Source organism: Urocitellus parryii, chromosome 1, assembly GCF_045843805.1.
Source record: "Urocitellus parryii isolate mUroPar1 chromosome 1, mUroPar1.hap1, whole genome shotgun sequence".
Taxonomy (NCBI): Eukaryota; Metazoa; Chordata; class Mammalia; order Rodentia; family Sciuridae; genus Urocitellus; species Urocitellus parryii.
The window spans coordinates 277,662,069-277,681,430 of record NC_135531.1 but is presented as its reverse complement, the minus strand read 5'-3'; the positions used below and the strand labels follow the sequence as shown (position 1 = coordinate 277,681,430).

Sequence of the window (19,362 nt, the reverse complement as noted above, 5' to 3'; positions counted from 1 at the left end):
GGCAGGCCACACCCACCTGAGCAGCACTTTTCAAAGGGGATGCCTACACGTTAACAAACCCCCCTTCTGGGTTCTGTGCAGGGTAGAGCCAGGGCTCTTGGCTGCCCTGAGGTTCCTCACCATTTTGACGGCATAGTTTTAGGAGCCTTTCAACAGCCCTTGAAAGATCCCCTGCAGGGGTTAGGGTCCCACCAGGGTCTGGGGAGTGTCTGCCTTCCTAAGGCTAAGGGCTTGTGTAGCAAGGATCCGACTGCTCAGATGCCAGACTCACGGGCATCCTCCCCCCTTATCCAGCCCTGCACCTAGGACACCACCACCCCCAGTTCACAGGCGGGGCTCAAAGGGCCCAAGGGGCTAGTCTTATCCTTCTCTATGCCAGGCAGCCTCTCTGAACACCCTCCTGACTGAGATTTCTGAAGGTATACCAAAGGTGACATTCTCCGCCTTCCTTTAACCCAGTAAGTCCCGAGTGATGGATTCTGCAAACACTTCTACAAAATTGATACGTTGCATTAAAGTAGGCTGGACATCATAATCCAGAGCTCATAGAGCCTTGTATATTTTTTCATATATGTTTTTTCAAATGCTGTAATCAGCCACCTGTTTTCTCAACAGAAAAGACCTCTAAAAACATGCTGCTTCAAAGTTACCATAAGTGGTATATTTGTTGCTCTATTTAAGTTTCTCTAGGTGTTCCCCGTCTGGGGCCATGAAGGAAATGGATTGAAATCCAGGGTCTCCCAGGAGACCACCCCACTCCTGTCACTGCTCTGTCCTACCTCCAAATGCAAACACGCTGTCCTCTGGGGGGCAGACCCCCACCCTGATGGCGGCTGGCCCATCTCTGGAGGCCTGTCTCCTGATCAAGGACTTGGGTGCACATTCTTCCTCTCAAACTAATTTCTGATGTTTAGCTGGTCCCGTCTCATCTAGATTTGTTTTTGCTTTCTTAGAAATTAACCCATCATTCACTTCAAAGAAATACATTTAAATACATTTTTTTTCCTGGTGAATTTTTTCAGTTGTATAAATAGAACACAAATATATTTTCTCTGTAAAAAAAAATTCTGTGGAAGACCAAAATAAGCCACCTCAAAATATTCTTCTTTGGCATGTTTCAAGATGGCTATTCACAGAAACTGCAGACACAGGAATAGCTCTGAAAAGCTGTCTTTTTGTAAAAGAAATCTGCAACCCTCTCCACCGGTAGTCAAAGGGAGGCTCTCCGTGGTCTCGCCATCTGCTGTCTAGATCTAGGAAAGACCCGTGAACACCTCACCAAGAACCTCACCTGTTCTTTCTTTGTTTTCTTTTCTTTTTGAGATGGGGTCTCACTTTGTGGGTCAGGCTAACCCCCAACTCCTGGGCTCAAGGGATCCTGCCACCGCAGCCTCCAGCACACCCAGTTCACCTGTTCAGGACCAGAGGCTTCCCCTTGAGACCCCCCCCCCCCCCAGTATATGACCCACCACCACCTGCCCCACTCCAAGCCCCTGCTGCTTTCCATAGCCTCACAGTGGTATAAAAACGTCAATCATCTGTGTCTTCTCTGAGTGTCACACTTTGTGAAGCTCCCACATGTATAAATGTCCTATTGGTCCAGTCAATCTGTCCACTCTCAGTTTGCCCCAGAGACTCAACAATGGAAACTTCAGGAAGCAGAAAGGAGGAAAGTTCCATCTGCCCTACAACTCAAGCAAGCAATGTGGACAAAGGCGCCCTGGGCCCACCCCCTTCTCTCCCATCCCACCGGACCTCCTGGTGAGCAGAGTGGCCTGGTAGGTTTAAATCCTTCTGGTTTGCTTTCCCTGGGCTGAAGCCACAGTGCACAGTTTTTCCGCCATTTGCATATCCCACCCAACAGGTATGGCTGGAGATCTGCCCACAGCGGTGCCCATCTCTCTACATTCACCTTCTCTCTACATTGATGGGGCTTCCATAGTTTTGCTTTTAGAGACCAAGCTCCAGTGCACACCTCTGTCAGTACCACGTGGCGTGCAATCCTTAAGATGGCTGCCTACACAAGGCTCTGCTGAAGAGGGGAGTGAAAATTTGCACATGAATGGCTTTCAGAAAACCCATTTCCATCCGGCCAGAAGAGGGATGAGTCCCGGGGAGCATCCAAGAGCGTCGGGCTCCCCAGTACTAGGGGCCCTGACTCTGCAATCGCCTTTAGCCATCAACTTTCTGCCTGATAAATGGGGATCACACTTGAGTTTCAGGGTTACTTGCCCAGGAGGTTGGAAATCTTTCTATGGATACACTGCCTGCCTCCCTCCATCTTCCATGAAGCCTTGTTTATGGCTTTTCCCATCTAAATAACTGGATTTTTCTACTTATTTTTTGGAGTCTCTCTCTCTCTCTCTCTCTCTCAATCCTGCTAATCCTTGTAGCAAATATTTTCCTCAAGATACTGTTTCTGCTTGTTTTTATAACTTCGATGAGGGCACCTTTTTCTTTTCTTCTTCTTCTTCTTTTTTTTTTTTTCTTTTTCCTTTTTACAGATTCATGCCTAATGGTCAACTGGACCGTGGCCTCCACCCCTGCCTGAGGAAAGGGGTCTTCATTCTGCCTCTCGGGAGCAAGGATCAAGAATTGGTCACCTCTTATCTTTCTTTCCAGTTTCGGATGAGCCATGGTGGGAACAGGTCCTGCTGGCCTCCTGATTCAGTGCTAAATCAGCAGTTCAGCTGATGGGCACATCATCTGAAATCTTTATTCTTCAAATCGAAATTCGGCCTGGGAAACGCCTTTGGGGAGGGGCAGGATGGGGGGGGTGGGTTCCCCCTCCACCTCAGTGTACCAGTCTGCTCTCCTCTCCTTCTGCGCCCTTGCGACCTTGGCTAGCTCATCCCCCTCCTCCGGCTTATTAATTTCCTCTTCCACCCCAAGACCCTGTACCTGAGGACGAGAACGGAGGCCAGGGGAGAGCTGCTGGTCGAACAACTTCTGCAGAGACTCCAGGGACGGGAGCGTCCGGACCACTTCGCTGGAGGCCAGGGGAGGGGTGGAGAACAGGGTGAGTGGGCACCGAGAAGGTGCGTCCCAGACGGCTCAGGCTCCGCTGGAGACACGGTCCCCCTCGGCCTGGAAAGGCCGGTGATCCTTCCCCAGGACAAGCCCAGGCAAAGACCAATCCGCCAGCCAGGGCCGGCCCGTCGGCCCCGACCCCCTCCCTTCCCCCTCCGCGTCAAACTGGAGCCCCACTGTGTGCAGAACCGAGTTTACCTGGGTTTCGTCTCAGCCGCGTGAGAGCACGCAGCCTGTAGGGAACTCCAGTCCAGACCCCAACTACTTTAAAATCACGTAGGAATCCTGGGTTCCCGGTCTAACTCACAGGAGTCACACACACACACACACACACACACACACACACACACACACACACACACAAAACCCCGGTTAAAAATGCAAATTTCTGGGCTCCAAGCTGATTTGGTCCGGAATCTGCATTTTAAACACAAGGGCTTCCTGGCGCTGGGGACTGGTGGATTCTGATGCAAATCCCTTTTCTAGCAGCTTGGAGGGAGCCCAGAGGGATTTTCCCATTGTCAGATCCAGAGACAAACCTAATACTAGGACTTTATCGTTTCTTTGTTCCCTTCCCATCTCTTCCTATTGTTTTCACATTTTAAGCATGGTGAGCAGACAATTTTGAGTTTGATTTTTCACTTATTTCATCAAAAACTGTTCATGTTTGTACATGTTTAACATCCTAATGGTTTCAAAATAGTCTATCAAGTAAATGTGCCAAAATCAGTTGTTAGATATTTGGGTTACTCTGAGATCTTTGCTATGATAAATAAAGGCTGCTCTGAACAGCTTTGTTCATATAGCTTTTCTGTTCTTATTTCCAGTTACAGAATTAGAAGGAACAGGGATCCTGGCTCCTGGTCAGTTTTGCTAAGTCCTTGAGTGAGGGTCTCCAGCTCTGTACAGGCCTGCTTGGCCAATATCGCCTCTGCATTCTTTTTTACTACTTTTTTCTCTTTCTCCTTTTTAACCTGCCTGACATTGTACTTTAATATTAATGAATATAGCATGCCGATGCCCTGGGGTGGATCCCCAGCATTACCAAAACAATGGACTTGCGTGCCTTCTATTTCTAATGCTTCTGCTGTATTTTTCGGGTTGACTTCTACTACATTTCTCTTTACATCAACTGTTTAGGGATGGGGCTGTAACTCAGTGGCAGAGTACTTGCCTGCATGTGTGGGAACTGGGTCTTTAGCATTGCATAAAAATAAACAAATAAAATATTAAAGGCATGCTTTTCATACACAACTACCAAAAATTTTTTAAAAAAACAAAAACAAACAAAAAACCTTGTTTATCCCCTTTGGCAATTTTCTGTTGAGAATTTTGTCAGTATTTTTATATATTGCTATAAAATTTACATTTTGCTTTGCTTCTTAATTTAATCTGTGTTGTATTTATCCCTGTTGTTATGTTATTTTCATCCTAGATGGTATGGATTTCATTGTAAAGTTATTTGTAATTTTTTATTCTAATTTGCATCTTTTCCTTGGTAATTTTGTTGCCCAAAGTGGTTAAGTGCCCCTGAGTTCAATCTTGGTACCTCCCCCCTCAAAAAAAAAAAAAAAAAAAAGATTGTTCTATGAGTTTCGTGTGTGTGGTAGGTTTAATTCCTTACCTCATCTAGAATTTTATTATCTGGTATGCAGGGAAGCAGTCCCACCACGTCACTATTCATTTTGACTCAAAGTGCCATTTTATTCCCATAGTTCTTTTGGGTCAGTCGATTGCATGAGCTCTTCTGAAATGTGGTAGGATTTGCTTGCAGTCCCCATAATCCCTTCAAATAGACCCAGAGCTCCCTGTGTGCTGGGGAACGTAGCATTTGAGTGTTCCTGACATTTTACAGTTTCAAGGATGGTGCTCTATTTTACTGACTTTGATGGGTTTTGCCTTTGTTTGTTTGGCACCCGGGATTGAACCCAGGGGTGCCTAACCGCTGAGACCTTTTAATTTTTTCTTTTGAAACAGGGTCTCACTAAGTTGTAGAGGCTGGCCTTGAACTTGAGACCCTTCTATCTCAGCTTCCTGAGTTGCTGGGATTACTGGTGTGCACACCAAGCCCAGCCTACTTTACTGACTTTGAAATGGTCATCCAAGGGCTGGGTGCAGCTCAGTAATACAGCACTTTGCTACCATCCTACCTGCACAGGCCCTGGGTTCCATCCCCAGCACCAACAAAGTAGAAAAAAGAAAAAGAGGAAGAAGAAAATGATGGTCAGGATTCCTTTAGGGACTCAGGATGGAGGGAAGGTGTGCCAGGGAGAAGCCCTGCAGCAGGGGTCTGGTTACCATCACCCCTTCCCCTTCCCCGGGGGCTCTATCCCTGCTCAGACACAGTGGTACTGTTTGTTGTTGTTTTTTGTTTTTTTTAATATTTATTTTTTAGTTGTAGTTGGACACAACACCTTTATTTTATTTATTTTTATATGGTGCTGAGGACCAAACCCAGGGCCTCGCATGTACTCTACTGTTGAGCCACAACCCAGCGCAGCGCAGTGGTACTGTTTTAAGTGACCATTTCATCAAAGAATTCTGGGCTAAAACATTTTTTTAAAGCACTACTTCAGAACAAGTTTTAACATTATCTAGATCTTTTTCTCCTTTTTCAAAACACTATCCAAAAAGCACAAATAATACAAACTGAATCTTTGGAATGTTCTAAGAATAGTGCTGTTTTCCTTGTATTTCTAACTGCTTTAAAGTTTGGAGAAATCTGAATGGCTCCCAGACCCATTTGGCAGTATTATTTGGGGTCAGAATGATCAATGACACTCAGGGACTTTAACAGGAATGGCACAGAGATGGAACTTTGGACCCGATGGTGATAGAAATGCAATCAGGCCAAGAAAAGCAAACACAGGAGAGTAAGGCTTTAACTGGGCAGTCTGACCTTGGGGAGAAGGGAGAGGGCAACGGGGAGGGGTGGTCAGTCTGCCCCTTCCCCCAGCACAGGGCGAGGCCAGCTTTTCACCTCATAGCGGAGGTGGGGGAAGACCCTGGGGACTTCTGTGATCCTACTCCAGGATCTGGGTCTCCAGGGTCAATTTGATTCTGAACAGGAGGGTGCCACCAGGTGGAGGACAGAAAAGGCTTCTAGGAACAGCTGTGGGTTCTGTCCCCAGAGCTTATCCACTCTATGGTCCCTGTGGTGGCCCCTGGGTGTCTCAGGAAGACTTAAGAACTGACCTTATCCTGTGAAGGATTTGTCCAGGGAAGTGACTGTTAGCTGGTCCCCAGAAAGCTTGCCAGGGCCTCTGGGCAGGACCTCAGCCCCCTGCAGAGGGACGGCTGGCTGCCCCCTTGTCTCTGTGAGTTGGTTAATTTCCCCCAGATTCCCATTCAATTTCAATGATGACCCCAGAACTCCAGACCCCAAAGGATGTATGGATGCTTCATATCCCCTTTGTTTTTCCTTCTTTGAATTTTTTTTGTTCCTTTTTTTTTTTTATCTTGCTTTAGCAAAAATCTGTCATGCAGTATTAAATAATCAGGGGAGAAACAGCGGAAACAGCATCTCCTGTCTTTTGTTCAGGTGTTTAATGGAATCACTTAATGGCTCCCTGTCAAGTGTAATCGATTTTGCGTTGACACATGTTGCTTTCTTAAAGCAAAGTATCCTTCTACTCCCTTTTTTGAATTTTAAAACGAGGAATGAATTTAAAATATTAGTTATTGGGACATCTATGCACATGATTCCTTCAGGTTTTAGTCTAAGTCCCAGTGTTTTCTGCGTGTCCCCCGGTCTTGCGGCTCAGACTCCTGTGTGTTGAACAAAGGTCTGAACGTGCCTGTGTCTGGACTTTCTGGGCTTAGAATGTCATGGAATTACATCTGCAGGGATGGCAGTGGGGAGGGGAAGCACAATTTTGTTGTCACTTAAGGTTTTTTTTTTTTTTTCTTTTCTTTTCTTTTTTGACCAATGTTTGAACCCTGGTCGGGGCACTTTATCTCTGAGCCACACCCTCCGCCCTTTTTCTTATTTTAATTTAGCGGTGGGGTCTTGCTGAGTTGCTTAGGGCCTTGCTAAATTGCTGCAGCTGGCTTTGAACTTGTGACCCTCCTGCCTCAGCCTCCTGAGCTGCTGGCATTACAGGCGGGCTACCAATACACCCAGCAATACCTAAGATTTCTGACGTTCTGCCCCTCGGCTAACCTTGTCTCCAGGCCAGGCTGTTGCTTGACCTACCAAAGGGAAGAAGGGGTCGCAGCGCCACTAATCCTAACTTGAGGCGAAGTGTCCAGCATGGAGATGAGAAGCTGGCCATGCTGAAGGAAGCTCTTCGTCCTGCCACAAGGTACCAGAGAATGGGCGGGGAGGGGAAGCTGCCGTCCCCACAGCGCTCCCTGGGGAAGTGCAGCACGTAGCAATGCACTGATGGGGAGAGGTGCCCATGCCCCCAAGGATCTGGGGGAGGCCTGATAGACATTTTGAACTGTATTTACTCCTCCACACCGACACAGCCAAGGTCGGGAGCTCTGCCAAAGCAGAAATAAAAGCTTGTTATCAGCCATTAGGAAGCCTGTTTTTTAAAAAAGAAAGTGCCATTCAGAAGCATTTACACAAGTGAGGATGATTTATAAACACACCATCGCGTGGAACACAATCTGCCATGGAAACGTGGAAAAATGATGTTTCCGTTTGGCTATGGAATGACATTTGTGGAAGGCCAGTCTGTTGCAATGAAGCTTGACTGGCCCATTTGATGGCGGCTCGATTTGTCAAAGAAATGATTTGTCACATGCACCAAATATACTGATTGTGCTTTTAGGAGCCAAACTTGGTTACGGATGACGAAAGAAGTCTTTTCTGTACATCAACTAAGCTAAAATAGACACGGCGGCGAGGAACGAACGAGAGAAGCTTGACACTGCTGTAGGTGTAATAAAACAAAAGAGCACGATCCAGGATCGCTCATCCACAGAAATGACAATTTTCCCCAACCGAAATGCTGACCTTTCGTTTGTGACAGATTTGTTTGGGCTCCTTGTGACTGGGTGTGTGTACCAGGGATTGAATCCAGGGGCACTTTACCACTCAGCCACATCCCCTGCCCTTTTTATATTAGGGTCAGGGTTTGCCTACATCGCTGAGGCTAGCCTTGAGCTTTTCATCCTCCTGCTCAGCCCCCGGGTTGTTAGGGTGGCTGGCCTGCACCACCACTCCCATCCTCCTGGACACTTCCTACAGATCACCCCAAGCTTTAGCCTTTTAAACTCTTCTTTGCTAATTCATCTGATGACATAGCGGCCTTACTTTTGCACTTCTAGCAATTAAAATGTGATTGAACTTGAGGTTCAGTTTAAGGTTAATAAAATAAAAAGCGTAAAATCAAGAGAATCTTTACAAAATCAGAATTTTTACCATTGGTTGTTTAATGAATTTAATATTGGAAAATTGAACTTTTTAGTCAATCAGTTCACTTTGAAAAACAGCCATCACTGGAAATTTTGGGCTGTCACCACCAACCCAGAAGATAAGCTGGTACCCTTAGGTACCTGTCAATGTGCTGGCTTCCGTAGGAGGAATGGGAGCCAAAAGCTAAAGGCTGGATTCTGACCAAGTCACCTCTGAATCTCCCCACTTCCAGAGCTACTGACTTCAAATGAACGTGGTTTTGTTTTTGTTTTTGTTTTTGGCCCTGGGGATTGAACTGAAGGGTGCTTAACCCCTGAGCCACATCCCCAGCCCTTTTAATTTTTTCATTTGAGACAGGGATCCACTAAGTTGCTTAGTGGCTTGCTAAATTGCTGAGGCTGGCCTCAAACTTGAGATCCTCCTGCCTCAGCCTCCTGAGTTGCTGGGATCATAGGTGTGCCCCACCACACCCGTCTCAAATAAACTCTAGTTTAAAAACAAGACAGGCTGAGGCTGCTCCTCAGTGGTGGAGCATTTGCTCAGGTTCCATCCCAGCACCAGGAAACACACACACACACACACACACACACACACACACACACACACACACACTACAGCTCAGATTCTATGAAAACAACCACAAAGCTCTATCTGCTGCTCACACTGGGACAGCCCCACCCTGCAGGCTTCCCCCAGGGCATCCTCTCTCCACCCCTCCCGCCTCAGGGGCTGCCCTTACCCGTAGAGTTCCTTGCAGAGTAGCGAGGTCAGTTTCTTCAGGTGGGGGAGGCTGCTGGAGCCCGTCTTCACGAAGTCAGAGTCCAGGGTGAGCTGAGTGCTCAGATAATCTTGGATGGCTTTCAAATGCTCTTCGGGAAGCCTGGAGAGGAAAAAGCAAAATAGAAGCAGTCACAGCAAGGACCACGATGAGCTGAGGTTCCTTGGTCCCAGGCTGAGACGTGGCCCTGGCGGAGAATGTGTGCAAACCTGTGCAAAGGCCCCTTGGCCTCACTGCAGGGGAGGCCCAGGTAAGAGGAGGCAAAGGGGTCCAGCAAGAGCAGGTATCTGTCTTGAGGCTTGGGAAGTAGCTGTCCTTTAAAAAGAAGACAGGCGGGGTATATCCTGCAATCTCCCCGCCTCTCTACTCACAGGGCAAGAATCAGAGGGCTGGAAGTCGGACATGGCGAGGGGCCGGGTCTGGCATGCACACTGGAGAGCTTGGAGTTACCCCAGGCTCCTGGAGAAGTCTGAGTGAGACAGGGCTGGGCATATAGGTGGCAGAAAGGCTGTCCAGGTGTCCTGGCTTTGCTCTCCCTTGTAGGGTCCCAGTTTCTTCAGTTTAAAAAGTGCACGGGGACTGGGCACAGTGGTGTATTCCTGTAATCCCAGCAATTTGGGAAGCTGAGGCAGGAGGATCACAAATTCAAAGCCAGCCTCAGCAATTAACAATAAAAAGGGCTGGGGATGGGGTTCAGTGGATTCAATCTTTAGTACCTGCCTCCCACAAAAAAAGTGAATGGGCTGGGCACAGTGGCACATGCCAATAATCCCAGAGACTAGGGAAGCTGAGTCAGGAGAATTGCAAATTTGAGGCCAGCCTCAGCAATTTAGTGAGACCCTGTCTCAAAATAAAAAAATATAAAGGACTGGAGATGTAAGAAAAAGAAGACATGGCATAAAGATATAGATTATGTTTATCCAAAAAGGTTAATTTTGCTTGGAGATGTTGTAGTAATTAACCTGTTACCTATGACCTAACTGATGAGATCTGATTGATTTGCACAAAAGAGCCCAGATAGTCCTGTAATTGAGAGTCATCTAAAGGCGGTCCTCCGTGTAAAAAGGAACTTGGCCACCAAAGTAGATGAGTTCTAAAGCAGACGCAGCATCTGAGTTCTAAGGCTTAAAGTGAGGGCTGACGGAGGGCACCCTGCTGCCTCTCCCCGTCCCTCAGTCCCTCCCATGATTCCTTTGCTCTGTCCCATCTCCACACCTGAGTTGGCTGAGAAGCAAACCCAGGCAGAGACCCCTCCCCTGCCCTGCCCTGCTCCTCTGCTCCTGCAGGGAGACCAAGGGGGCGACCTGGGCACACGTGTGTAAGTGTCCTGAAGGACCATGGCCCAGCAGGTGCACTCAGCCCACTCCCCCTCAAGGCCTTCCTGACGGCTGGGCCTCACGCCCTGCTCAGCTGGACAGAACCCCTGCACCTGCACCCGCTCCCATCAGTAGGAGTCAACAGGAGTGGGGAGTGTGGAGGGCACCTGGGGGGCGTCCCTGAACTCCAAGGAGTTCACTGCATTTAGCATCTTGACACGGGAAAATAGAAACCCCAGGAACAAGACAAGAGGGTCTCCATGGAACTTTGAACAGTCATTTAGACGTGTGTATTGGGAAAATCATGACCAGTTATCAACCGTTAAAACTCTGACTATTCATCTCTTTGGTAAATAGCACAGGAACTCAAGGATCATGCACCAGATGCCATCGTGTGGGCCTAGACAAGAGCCCACAGGTGTGTCCAGGAGGGAGGAAGGACAACAGGCATCTTAGCGGCCAGTGGCTGGTATTGTACCCCCAGGTGCTTCCTTTGTGTTTTGCCAAATCAGAGGGCAGGGGTGCAGCCCTGGCAGCTTCGTTTGGGAGAACAACAACAACAACAAAACGCTTTTGAGTAACTAATTCACAGGAGACAGGGTACACTGACTTATTAATTTATCCAACATATCGGCCACAGGCTAGACCACAGGCTAGGCCCTGGGGTCATAAGGGGCCCTTTGTGTAGCTTCCTTCCTGTTACAGCCCTCCCCAGGCCTGCGTGAAGAGGCAGAGCCCCTGATGTGTAAGTCATGACTCCTTTCAGGAGGTACCTTCATCTCCTTCCCCGCCCCAGGCCTGTAAGGAGGCTGGAGAACCACCATTATCCAGCCGGGAGGGGAGGTGCGGGCCTCACCGTCGAGAGGCTGAGGGAACCAGCCAGCAGGAGCTGGGGCAGCCCCTTGGGACCAGATGCCATTCCCACTCTGGACCATACCACGGAGCAATGTCATAGACACAGCACTTCATTTCTCCACCACAGAGGAAGGAGTGCTGGGACCGCCTGCACTGCCCGCACCACACCTGTCTAGCGCTCTGACTGTTCACGGTGCCGTGGAAGGCGGCCGCTCCATGCGCCCCACAGCAGGAGACAGCTGTCTAGCAGGTCCAGGCTGGGTATGGGCAGTTCCCCTGCTGGGGAACCCAGACACCCCAGGGTGGTAGAGGTGTTTATGGTAGGAGAAGATGCCATGGTGGTTTCTGGAAGTCTCATGGGGGACTCAGAGCACAGGCCTCCAGAGTTCTGGGGTGTGTCTGCAGTAGAGAACCCACTCCTTCCACACCAGAGCCTGCAGAGTCAGGCCTCTGGCCATGGATACCACACCGCCAGAGCTGCCCACATCCGCTGGCACCCTCAGGTCCACTGTTGGGAGGGTAAGCTCAACAGTGACCTGTTCTAAGATGGCAGTGGGACCTCAGGGAGGCAGGCAACCCAGACCCTCAGCAGGTCCACGTCTGCTGCACCAGAGTCCTGCTTACGAGGTCATCTTATGCTGTGAGCTCAGGACAGTCCTTCATGCCCAGCAAACAAGGCCTCAGACGAGGGGACAACGCCCAGGAGCTGGAGGTCTGAGAGCTGAGGGGAGGTTTTCCAGGCAGAGAGAACAGCGCCCTGAACCCCCTGCGGTGGGGTTGAGTTTGGCCGGCGACGAATGAGGAGCCCCTTCCGTTTCCCTTCCCTTCCTCTCCCCGACCTCCATCCTCCTGTGCTCAGGGGAGCAGGGATGGCTGGACCAGTCCAGGGCTCTCTTGGCCCTGGTCCATGCTGGGTGGGCCTGGGAAGCACCGGTAGGAGGGAGAGAGGGCAAGAGGGATGAGGCAGGTGCCAGGTCTGGCTGCTGAGGCCCTGGCATTTGGGATCACAGGACAACACCCGGCTCTCCCTGTTGATTCCTGCAGATCTCTGTGTAAGCCCTCCTGGGAGCTCCCAGTTTAAATGAGCTCGGGAGCCTGCTGAGTCCTTTTAGGTGCAGAGGACCCCATCCTGGAACTCAGGGACAGGGTGGTCACAGGTAGAATGTGAGCCTCAGGGAGAGCAGGGATCCTCAGCAGACTGCATGGGAATGCAGGGCGGGGTCAGGGCTCCCTCAGCCCTGAGTGGCCAGCTCCTCCCAGGTGTGGCCCCGAGCATCCACTCAGCCCCTGGAGATGACCAACTACCTCAGCCGGACCCGAGGCTCAAGTCGACAGCCTCAAGAGCAGCAAGCGCCCAAGGCAGGGAGCTGCGGTCTCTGTGTCTGCATGTGTTTCCAACCCCGGGGCAGACTCACATACCCCCGACTCACACACCCAGGATCATGGCATCCCCTGTTTCTAGCTCTGGGTGCCCATTCCCTCTCCAGGCTCTTTTATGAATGTCACCACTTTGTCCTGTGCCCCCTAATGGGGCAATAATTCTGTGGTGCCCTCCTGGGGCCTGAAGGGTTATCCCTATGTGGCATGAGAGCAGGGACAGTCACTCTGGGCCCTGGAGCAAACCTTTCTGAGACTCAGGTGTACTCTGTGGAAGGGAACCGTCCCTCTGCGTCTGATTTTTGTGAGAATCCGTGGAATAAGCAGGTGTGCCTCCTGGGGTGACTGGCACTTGGGATGGCTTTAAGAACGCTGGCAGTTGTGGGTGGTGAGCTGCTGTCTGCCCGGAGAATAGCAATGACCTCCTAATGATACAAGTGACTTTGCGTTCACCAAGGGAATGACTCGGGCTCCTTAGAGGATCCAACATTGAACAACATAAAAACATTCCAAAACTTTTAAAGTAAGCAACGAGCTAGAAGATAGACATTTTACCCCCCTCAGGATGATGGAGAAAGGGCTATTATATAAGGCGGTCCTAAAACTTGATGACAAAAACAGTAAGATCTTGATAGAAAAGCAGGCAAAGAACAAGAGTCTTGAGGGAGAAATAATCTTGTCTAAAAACATAAAAATTGGTTTTGGGCCAGGCATGGCCGTGCACGTCTGTAATCCCAGCGGCTCAGGAGGCTGAGGTGGGAGGATCATGAGTTCAAAGCCAGCCTCAGCAAAAGCAAGGCACTAAGCAACTCAGTGAGACCCTGTCTCTAAATAAAATGCAAAATAGGGTTGGGGAGGTGGCTCAGTGGTTGAATGCCCCTGAGTTCAATCCCTGGTACTCCACCCTCCCCCCCAAAAATTGTTTTTTGACCTTGCTATTAATGAATCATATGCACACAGACGTGGATGGCCGGAGAGAGGTCATCATTCTGGGACTGGCATGCTCCCCAGAGTCCCAGCTGAGTGCTGGATGCACCACAACTGGCCTCCGAAGGGCCCTGCCAGGTGGACACTCACCCGCTGGTGTCCATGCTCTGCAGCCGCTGGAACAGCGTCTCGGAGAGGCTGGGCCGGCTGACCTCGGCTGCTCTGGGATTCTCAGCTGCTGGAGGAAGCTCCTTGGCCTCACAGGGCCCAGACAGAGGGATGTTTCTTGGTGGCAATTCGGGTGGAGACATGACGCTTTCTACCCAAGAGAACAGCAGTGTCATTGGTGAGGACGCTGTGCACGCAGACCCGCCCCCATACCTCACCACAGCCCTGTGAGGTCTGGGCCATCAAGTACCAGGTCCCCGCCTGTGCCCCATGGCTCTTCCGCCTCCTCACTTCCTCAGACTCCCTCACCAGACAGAGCTTCCTGCAGCAGACTTGGCTTTCATGATCTTTGGGCCAGGCCTCGTGCAATTGTCTGTCCCACTGTGAACTCAGCCAGCACCTGCCAGGTGCAGGGGGCAGGTGGCCTGCAGGACTGCTGGCTGGGACACACTAAGCCAGGCAGGTTAGCAGCACAGAACCTCCTTACAGGGGCTGGGGCAAGTGCCTTGGGCCAGGCAGAGGACAGTCCCCAGAATGAGGCCAGAGCACAAGATGGACCCAGGATGGGGAGGCAGTCAGGCCCCACCAACCGCTCTTCTCTCTCCCCTGACCCCTCTCTCTGCACTTTCCTTTCTGCCCTCCCTCCTCTCTTTCCCGGACCCTTGGAGATGCATTGAGAAAGTGACAGGGTCCCCTCGCTCTAAGACCTGAAAAGCTGAAGCAATCGCTTGGAGTTGGCCGGAGAGCAGAGACTCTTGCCCACCTTCTGTAGCATCCCCTTTCTTCACGGACCACAAACACACAAAGGTCATTGAGCCCCCCGGGCCCAGGAGCCTGGTCAAGCACCGTCCTACTCCTAATGGCCACCTCCACCCTCCAGCCGCAGCACTGCAGAGGGACACTCTCCTTAATGAGTGGCACTTCATTTCCTGTCCCCCTCTGGAGTTCTGAAGGTGGCTGTGAGTCTGTTTTGAGCACTGGGGACTGCCCTGAGCCAAGTGGGACCCCGTGGGCTGGGGTGCACACTGCCTCGTCCCATCCGCCAGTGGGTGGCCTCGACTGGGGAAGTGAAGCCAGGGTCATGGGACTGGGCTTCTCTTTCCAGCCCTCACAGGAAGCGTATCAGGTCTTTGTCCAGACAGCATCCTAGAGGGCCACAGTGGGGGTGGGTGGCCCGTGGGAAGTGAGATGGTGCATATAGAGGGCACTGCTGCAGGACAGCTTCCCAGAGGTCAAGGCCGTGCTCTGGCCTTGGGACCCTGGTGGCCATGGACTCTGACTATGCCTAAGATGGACCTTGCTTATCCCCAAAGGCACCTCTTCCTTGGACCAGGGTGGGGGAGAGGGACATGGCCTGCCTGGGTCCCCTTCAGCCTCCGTGGAGTTGTGGTCCTTTAGGAAAGGCCTTGCCTGGCCCCTGCTGTCCCTACCAAGGCCAGCAAGGTGGCTCTGCAGCCGATGAGTGTGCCCCCACTAAGAGGGGGTCTCCAGGTGGTGGGAAGAAAAGCAGGCATGGAGACCCACGAGCCAGCCCATAGGAGAGGGACAGAAAGGGCGGCCAGCTTGAGCTGACGGCAGCCCACAGGGACAGGCAGGGGTCATGTGGGGACAGGCGGGGGTCAGGCCAGGGACGTCAGCGATTCTGGTCTAAACCCTCCCTTAGGGAAAAGCTAACTAGCTAAAGGGCTCAGGTGGGTGACTCCTGGTTTCTTTTTAGAAAATGCACGTTAGGGAAGAGGAAAAGCCTGCCCCACAGTGAGCGGACTTCCTGACAGACTTGGTCTCCATGGGACTTGCCCTGTTGGCTTTGTCCCCACACCATGCAGGGGGCAGTCCTGAGGCTCACCTGCTTTTAGGGACCTGTCTTTTGTTTTTTTGTTTTCCTACAGGTTTTAAGTGCTGTCCTCCCGCCCTCCACACACTTTTGATGATGTAAATAAATATCTTTATTTTCCTTCCAGTTTGGTGCCAGGATCGCCCTTCCTCGTGGTGAAATTATGATGATGAAAATGGTGGTAGCTGCATTTACTGAGTGCTTGCTGTGTACCGGGCTCTGAACACTACATTCATCGACTCATTTGGTCCCTGTGACGCTCTGAGAGGTATATACAGCACTGTTTTTAACTGACTCTCCTTTTTGTTGTTGTTGTTCTTTTGTTTTTTTCTGGTGCTAGAGATTCAACTTAAGGGCCCTCCATCCCTGACCTACACTCCAAGCCTTTTCTTAGTTTTTTAAATTTGAGGCAGGTCTCTCTGAGTTGCTGAGGCTGCCTTAAAGTTGTTATTATCCTCCTGCCTCAGCCCCTGAGTCACTGTGGTCACGGGTGTGTGGTACCATGCCCAGTCTTTGGAGGTTCAGAGAGGTTAAGTAACTTACCTAGGGCCATAGAGCTGATGAGCTGGGGAGGAATTCCACTCCACGTCTGCCTGACTCCAGAGCCTGTGTGCCTACCTGACCTTAACCATCAGGCCACACTCTCTCCTTCTCATATGGGACACTTTCATCTACAGCCCTTGTGGGGCCTGGAGGGCAGCATCCCGAGGGCACCTCCCAGCCTCTGGCCGTCCTGTCCACCCCTTCCTACCTGTGTCCTCCTCCGGGTCGTCGACGGCGTCCTCCTCCTCCAGGGGCACTGGGTACTGCAGGTGCGTCACCAGGCCCATGTTCTCCTTCCTGTAGAACTCGATGAGCTGGTCCAGCTTAGTGAAGAGTCTCATGGGGACGCCTTCCGATGCCTGAGCCAGAACCCCCAAAGAGAGGCACATGCTCAGGGACCAGAATGTCACCCAACCACAAAGGCCACCTGCAGCGGAGACCCGTGAGGCCAAGGGAGTGACTGCGATCCAGAAAAAGCCTCAGACTCCTACGCCCACACCCTCACATCCTGTGACCTGCCGCTCTCAAGGGCCCTTGCAAGGGCCACCGAGGGTCCTCTTAAAGGGCTTTTTTTCTTTCAGTCTCAAGCTTTTATTTTTAAAAGTATTTTGCTATCCAAGTAGTACATTTTCACTCTGGCAAAATTAGAAAACACAGGCTTTCTTAAACAAAAGAAAGTGCCTATAATCCCACAAGCCTAAGAGATTTACTTTCAATAGTTCAGAATGTATTTTTCTAGAGCATGTGTGTGTATGTGTGCGTGTTTGTGTGTGTTCATTCCCCCACAGAGATCATTTAAAGATTTTTTTTAATTAATTTTTTTTTTAAATTTCCGTTTCTTTTTGGTGTTGAGTTGTATGTACAAAATTCATGCTTTACCACTGAGCTACACCCCCAGCACCAAAGGTCATTTAAAAAAAAAATTTTATTAGTTGTTGATGGACTTTATTTTATTTACTTGTTTTTATGTGGTGCTGAGAATTAAACCCAGTGCCTCACACCTGCCAGGCAAGCACTGTACCACGGAGCACAACCCCAGCCCCCCGAAAGGTCATTTTTTTAAAATTTAGTTTTTAATGTTTTTGTGGTGCTGGGGATCAAACCCAGGGCCTTGCACATGCTACACTAGTGCTCTACCACTGAGTTACATCCTCAGCCACAGCTGTGTATGTGTGTGTGTGTTTGTTTATTTATTTTTTCATACCAAGGATCAAAGCCAGGGTCTCCTGCGTGCTGGGCCGGTGCTCTACCACTGAGTTACATCTCCAGCTCTTTTTATTTATATTTATTTATTTTGATATTGGAGATTGAACCCAGAGGCACTTCACCACTGAGCTCCAGCTCCGTCCCCTCGATTTTTTGTTTTATTTTCAGATAGGATCTCACAAAGTTCCTAGGCTGGCCTTGAACTTGCACCTTCTGCCTCAGCCTCCTGAGTTGCTGGGATTACAGGCTTGTACCACTGTGCCTGGCTTTTACAATGACTTTCATGTCCACTTTGGATTTTGGATTTGGAGGTCAGGGGCCCACTGCTCCCGTGGGGGCCGTCGGCTACCTTCTTGCTGAGGGGGATGAGACCCACCACTTGTAGAAAACGAGCCACTGGGAAAATAGATCTGGGTGGGAAAGTCCACCTGGTGGGTGAGCAGGCTGGATCTCGACCCACCCACCTCCAGGTCAGATCCCTGTTGCTGCCAGCGTGGAGAGGCTGACTTGGAGGCAGGGGCAGTGGGCTGGCCTGAAGGTCTTCGGATCACAGGTGAGCGGGATAGACTCAGACATCCAGCACCACAACAGGTGTCTGGGAAGCACTCAGACACCTCCCTGAGACTCCCGCGTGGTCCAGTCCTAGTTGTATGAGGATGCATTTTCCTTCCATGGGAGGATGCTGCTGTCATTCGCCCGGGACCTGGTCATCCATCTAGCAGTCTTGCCTCTCCACCTCTGCTTGTCTCTGCTCTCTGGTTGTCTGTCTGTCTCTCTCAAAGTGTGCCTGCATGCACGTATGCACTGCACCCCGGTGTAGTGTGTGGATGTGTGTGGATGTGTGTGTGTGTGTGTGTGGGTATGTGTGTGTGTGTATGTGTGTGTGTGTGTGTATGTGTGTGGATGTGTATGAGTATGTGTGTGTGGATGTGTGTGGGTGTGTGTGGATGTGTGTGTGGGTGTTTGTGGGTGTTTGTGGGTGTGTGTGTGGGTGTGTGTGGGTGTGTGTGGGTGTGTGTGGGTGTGTGTGGATATGTTTGTGGGTGTGTGTGGGTGTGTGGATGTGTGTGTGGGTGTGTGTGGATGTGTGTGGGTGTATGTGGATGTGTGTGGGTGTGTGTGGATGTGCGTGGATGTGTTTGTGGGTGTGTGTGGATATGTTTGTGGGTGTGTGTGTGTGTGTGTGTGTGTGGATGTGCGTGGATGTGTTTGTGGGTGTGTGTGGGTGTGTGTGGGTGTGTGTGGGTGTGTGTGGATGTGTGTGTGTGTGTGGATGTGTGTGGATGTGTTTGTGGGTGTGTGTGGGTGTGTGTGGGTGTGTGTGGATGTGTTTGTGGGTGTTTGTGGGTGTGTGTGGATGTGTGTGGTTGTGTTTGTGGGTGTGTGTGGATGTGCGTGGATGTGTTTGTGGGTGTGTGTGGGTGTGTGGGTGTGTGTGGGTGTGTGTGGATGTGCGTGGATGTGTTTGTGGGAGTGTGTGGGTGTGTGTGGGTGTGTGTGTGGGTGTGTGTGGGTGTGTGTGGGTGTGTGTGGGTGTGCGTGGATGTGTTTGTGGGTGTGTGTGGGTGTGTGTGGATGTGTTTGTGGATGTGTGTGGATGTGTGTGGGTGTGTGTGGGTGTGTGTGGATGTGTGTGGATGTGTTTGTGGGTGTGTGTGGGTGTGTGTGGGTGTGTGTGGATGTGTTTGTGGGTGTGTGTGGGTGTTTGTGGATGTGTGTGGGTGTGTGGAAATGTGCGTGGATGTGTTTGTGGGTGTGTGTGGGTGTGTGTGGATGTGTGTGGGTGTGTGTGGGTGTGTGTGAATGTGTATGTGGATGTGTGTGGGTGTGTGTGGATGTGCGTGGATGTGTTTGTGGGTGTGTGTGGGTGTGTGTGGATGTGCGTGGATGTGTTTGGTGTGTGTGGGTGTGTGTGGATGTGTGTGGGTGTGTGTGGGTGTGTGTGAATGTGTATGTGGATGTG

The 19,362-nt window shown here is 50.6% G+C and overlaps 1 protein-coding gene across 1 annotated transcript in view; it reads right to left on the bottom strand.

Moving 5' to 3' along the window:
* The window catches only part of Inpp5d (inositol polyphosphate-5-phosphatase D), a 109,443-nt gene that overhangs the window by 43,804 nt on the left and 46,277 nt on the right, over nt 1–19,362 (bottom strand). Inside the window, exons 3-6 of the mRNA XM_026412750.2 lie at nt 16,402–16,552; nt 13,799–13,967; nt 9,135–9,275; nt 2,902–2,989 (exon numbers count right to left, since the gene is read on the bottom strand). Coding sequence (XP_026268535.2) covers nt 2,902–2,989; nt 9,135–9,275; nt 13,799–13,967; nt 16,402–16,552 — 549 coding nt within the window. The remainder of the gene's footprint in view (nt 1–2,901; nt 2,990–9,134; nt 9,276–13,798; nt 13,968–16,401; nt 16,553–19,362) is intronic.